The following is a 5,130-nucleotide window of genomic DNA, read 5'->3' on the forward strand; positions in this document are numbered from 1 at the left end:
CAAAATGAAGGGGTGCGGTCAGATAACCGCTGCATACGATGACCTGACTATCCGGCTAGAATTGTAACCGGATCTTTCGAAACCCGACGTAGAATTTTGAAATTCGATGCAGAAGTGTGAGTTGATTTTTTTTACCTTGTCACCTTGATAACCGGGGGGTGGGGCCAAATTTCAAAAATTTGAAAATGTATATTTCGTGTAAGGGTACAAGGTTTCCAAAACCGGCGGAATTTTGAAAATCCATCAAGAACTGACCGTGCAATTAATTCCGAAACTTCACATGTTATAACTTATGGAGAGGTCGGCCATTTAGCCTTTCATTTTTAATAACATTGGCCGATGTTCTACCTTTTCTAAATGGACCATAATGTAAATGATTTTTGTTACTAAAACTTCTAATTTGCAGCTAATACAAAATGGATTTATTTCATTTTGGTGGCAATGCATTCCTAAGTTTGTGCTTTACAATTGCCATGTTGCATAAATTGCATAATAAATCTCAGAGAAAAGTATTGGATTGGAACGTGATAACTTCCATGTTCCTGTCCAATACTTTTCTCTGAGATTTATTATGCAATTTATGCAACATGGCAATTGTAAAGCACAAACTTAGGAATGCATTGCCACCAAAATGAAATAAATCCATTTTGTATTAGCTGCAAATTAGACGTTTTGGTGGGAATTTTTCTCCCTTTCTGGTTCGCGATGCCCCGTTTGGAGTGTGGGAACGGTCACTCTCAAAACCCAAACCCAACTTTTTACATGCAACTGCCTGTCTTGTTTACATGAAAATCAGCTGCTCCTTCGCCCCGCCCCCCCCCTCCATAGAAAAAAGTCTCTCGGCACACAAGGAGACGCACCCGTCGTCTCTGTCTTTTAGTTATGAGATTTTTTCAACGTATATGCATTCTTAATAACGGGGGGGGGGATAATAATGCGAACTCATTACGAGTTCGAATTTTTGAATCACAAAATAGTTTTGAAAAATATTTTGCGAACCTAAATTACCTTTGGAGACGGGGCACGTCCGTAAATCATTTTTCAAGCAAAAAATATGAAATATACGTAAACATATCCGTGAAATTTGTGTAATGTTTGAGCAAACGGGATTTAGAAAGAGGAAAAAGAGGAATGTTGCATCGTTCATTAGATTATCCTTAGCGTTATCTCATTTATGCCAAACGTTATATGCTTTTCCTCTATTCAAAAGGTAAATTCAATTAATTAACTAATAAATTAGTGAATCAATTTAATTTATGCAATTAATTTATTCGATTGAATTTTTGCAAACAATAAACAAAATAAATTCCATATGCTATTACTTATTTTGGTCTGTCTTGTCGATTAAACTCGAGGGTTTTTTTTTTAATTTGGGCTACATACGTAAATTTTGAATTTACATATTGAAAACAATTTATTTATAAGAATTAAAAAAAATCAAATCCAAGAATTTTCTACTCAGCTATCACCCTTACTGATTTCTAGCAATAGCTTCAATAGCCCTCCGTGGCGACTGGGTGACCGTGGTCTGAATTAAAAATTCAATTCCTTCTTTGATCATTTGCTCCAAGGCAATTTTGAAAATTTACTGAGCCCCTTTCGCCACGACCACTTTGGTTCCTTGCTTCGTCCCTTCGACCACCGTTGTCTTGGCGATTACATTCCCAAAAGCGCTAATCGTACCCAGACTAAGGACGTCCATTGCCAATCCACCCACTCCTAGAATTTAATAAATTCCACGAAATTCAAACTAGCTACGAAATGGAATTAATTTCATTTCCACTGGGTGAAAGTGAATTTATTAAATTCCACACAAATTATCTATACTATAAGGGGGAAATGTCTGTCGGCAACGGAAGTGAGACCAAACATTCCGCAAAGGTATTGAAAGTAAAGAAAGTCAAGTTTCTAATTGGACTAAAATTCAAAGTAAATTAAATTCAAAATAATGACTTAAATGTCTGATGGTGGTTATCCTTGGTTAGCTTGCGATATTTAATTATTAGACACCAGATATTTAATTAGTTTGCGTTTTTGCTCCATTAGCAACTTGAAACTTGACTTTCTTTACTTTCGCTTCCGTTTCCGATAGACATTTCGATCGAGCTTATAACTCCCATTCCCACGGGCTTATATGCTAGTTACACAATGATAGAGCTCCAAATTCACTCTGACCAGGTAAAGATTTCATACGACGCTATATTTCGTGCATTAATTGCTTGACGTACCTAACACAGTATTCAGAGTGGCACCCGCGACATCCCTATCTTGTCCACATCTGACCGCATCATCCACTGAGCCCACGACGTGGATAATATCCCACCAGGAAAACGGCTTATTGGCAGATAACGGGGCTGACGAAGAAGTCGCTGGTTCAGGCGGTGGTTTCAAAAATCTGTCAAACTCGTCAGAATAAATTTTGAGTAACTCTTTCGCTTCTTTTATGCTGGTACAAGCAGCAACTAGTTTCAACAATACAGTAACCATCTTAATGGTCTCTTTAGTCTGGCTCGCATCATACTCAAAACACTCATTTGGGACTTCTCCATAGATGGCGGCTCTTATGAATAGCTTTAACGCGGTGATATTTGATTTTTTCTCGGCATCGTTGTCTTCCCTGGTTCCTTTTCTTTTATAGAATTGTAAGTGGTATTGGAATCCTGTGGGCCGGTTTACCGGAACTGGCTTGAGGATAAAATAAGCGTGTCCTTACTCTCACCATGGGGTCGGAGGCGGCGTGATAAATTAACCAGATGCGGATAAGTAGCTCAACCCCCCACCTCCAAATATAAGCCATACCAAGGCCTCCTCTGTTAATGTACTTGTTCTGCGGAAATAAATTGTAGTCGATCATTTTCCCGCCGTATTGTCTCCCAATTAGATGACCGCAATCGTCGCTTTTACTTCCGAGACCTCAGGCGCGAATAATTGTTGCAATTTTTCTAGTTTCCACGGAATAATTTGTGGGTTCCCCTTCGAATTAGGAATAGAACAATGTCTAATTATATGGCTACCGGGTTAACGGTTATTTTTTAATACCTGTGTCCAGATGCTTCGACAAAATGTCCGCTTGTAAGAAAACTGGCTTACTTTGTCCTTCATATCGTCGAAATTCTGGTCTTCTTCCTTCAAATGATTCATCCGGATTTACCAGCCTTGTCACTTTAGCAGATGTTATTGGGACACAAAATCCAGCATCGAAGTTTGTGGGGTCCTCGAATCCATCTATATTGGTGAAAACGTCTGGAATCTCGTCATTAATATAGATTCCCTGATGATCATCGTCATCTAAATCCATATAGTTAAAACCAAATACTAGAGGGCGGCCGGCAGCGTCTCCCATTTTTAGGGTGCTAAATTTGTTCAAAATTATTTTTATTTTGGTAAAATTTCAACCTTAAACCAATGTTTTACCTCTTTTAATATTTCAAAGTGTCGAAATATTTAAATATTCAAGTTGCAGAGATTTAGTTTGTACTACTTTATTCTGCGCAGTGGTGAGCACTAATTTGTATAACGAAAGCAAATATTTGATAACCTGACACAATAGATATCTGTAGATAAGAGGTGCAAATTAATTTAATCTCTTCATACTTAATTCCACTCCACATTTGTTGCTTATGTATCATGGTAATCATAACTGTGGAGGATATGTAAACCTGACTAATTGATTTAAAAAATTCCATATGCTGTTGAATATGACTCATAATATGAGTCTCGTATTATATATTTCTGCGGTATTAGTAATTTAGTTTAATGAAGACATTAAATAGAGCGCAACATAGAAATTAGAGATGATTCGCAATAATTTTAGACACAGAAATAATGTTTTATATATGTATGTATTAAATCTCAATATTTCTCATATTCCTCACCTCATGCCCAACTTAGGAGGGGAGCTTCACCACCTGCCCTTCACAGATCTGGATGCGCTTTGGATATGTGGTAGTGTCCCATGAGTGTACTAAAACCCTGAAGTGGTTTGACTCCATGGCCACATTTGCGCCCGCCACACCCACTCAAAGGCGCCAAAAAACAAGAAAAGAGCCCTGTTTTCATGTACTTTAAGTGTCACCAAAAATCCAATTTTGCTCGGATTTTGATAAAATTTCCATTCTTGTTATCCCAGATACTTGTGTCATCATATCCAGTAGATATCCCAACTTCTTTGAAATTTTGAATTTTTTCGAATAGTTCATCAGCTAGAAAATTTCGAAAATTTCAAAACAGTTGAGATTGCTATTGAATATTATCAGGCAAGTATCTGGGATCACAAAAATGCAAATTTTATCAAAATCCGCGCAAAATTGGATTTTTGGTGGATTTTTGAAGTTGGTAACTTTTGTGGTTTTCATCCCTTTGAGTGGGTGTGGCGGGCGCAAATGTGGCCATGGAGTCAAACCGCTTCAGGGTTTTAGTACACTCATGGGACCCTACCACATATCCAAAGGGCATCGAGATCTGTGAAGGGCAGGTGGTGACGCTCTCCACCTTAGATAATTGATATAAATCATTAAATCTCACTAAATCTCACTGGGCGATATATATGACGTGTAACCCTGTGTCCAGCTAGTTAAGGGTCGACACACATACCAAAATTACCACCATACATGACTTATTAAACAAACTGAAGAATTTTCGTGCAAAATTCACTTTTCGTCAAGTTGTAACGATAAATATTTCGGCCATGGATAAGTTTCCTAAGCTAGTAGGGACGTTGACCGAACTTAAAGAAAGGGCAACTTACATCAGGCTGACGTCCCACTTCATGGTTGGCCTCCATATTTCAGAAGGACGAGAAATTAAATCTGCAGAATATGCCCTCCAAGTTACAAATACTTTTGCGATAATCAATTTGGATTTCGAGTTAGAAGAAATGTTAGCCGGGCTGGGAGAAAAGAGAACCCCCCACGTTGTTAGACATGTAGAGTCACAAATATTCTTTTCGCGTTTGCTAATTAGTTGTAGTCGTGGTTTTTTAAATCACATTGTATATCAAAGTATTGGTCAATTGGCTCAGTCTGGCTTACTTAAATTTTGGTATGATTTAGAACAGACTAGAAATTTCATTGACACTGTCAGGCAAAAAGCTTCTTTCGAAAAATATCGAAAAGTCTTTGTTATGAAACT

At 37.8% G+C, this 5,130-nt stretch overlaps 1 protein-coding gene across 1 annotated transcript; it reads right to left on the reverse strand.

Annotated features, from left to right (window-relative positions):
- Nucleotides 1–1,244: 1,244 nt before the first annotated feature.
- Nucleotides 1,245–3,493, reverse strand: LOC118433276. The gene is made up of 4 exons (XM_035845052.1): nucleotides 3,415–3,493; nucleotides 3,040–3,353; nucleotides 2,229–2,973; nucleotides 1,245–1,719 (listed from the first exon to the last, which is right to left on the reverse strand). Exons 3-4 carry the CDS (start codon nucleotides 2,485–2,487, stop codon nucleotides 1,586–1,588), a joined length of 393 nt encoding a protein of 130 aa, XP_035700945.1. The 5' UTR covers nucleotides 2,488–2,973; nucleotides 3,040–3,353; nucleotides 3,415–3,493; the 3' UTR covers nucleotides 1,245–1,585.
- Nucleotides 3,494–5,130: the final 1,637 nt, after the last annotated feature.

This window comes from Folsomia candida, unplaced genomic scaffold (assembly GCF_002217175.1).
Source record: "Folsomia candida strain VU population unplaced genomic scaffold, ASM221717v1 Fcan01_Sc046, whole genome shotgun sequence".
Classification (NCBI taxonomy): domain Eukaryota; kingdom Metazoa; phylum Arthropoda; class Collembola; order Entomobryomorpha; family Isotomidae; genus Folsomia; species Folsomia candida.

Excerpts from the sequence above, each read along its gene's own strand:
- LOC118433276 (XM_035845052.1), bottom strand. The coding sequence starts at position 2,487 with ATGGTTACTGTATTGTTGAAACTAGTTGCTGCTTGTACCAGCATAAAA. Across the intron at positions 1,720-2,228 it reads CACTCTGAATACTGTGTTAG|GAGTGGGTGGATTGGCAATG; the intron begins GTACGTCAAGCA and ends ATTAAATTCTAG.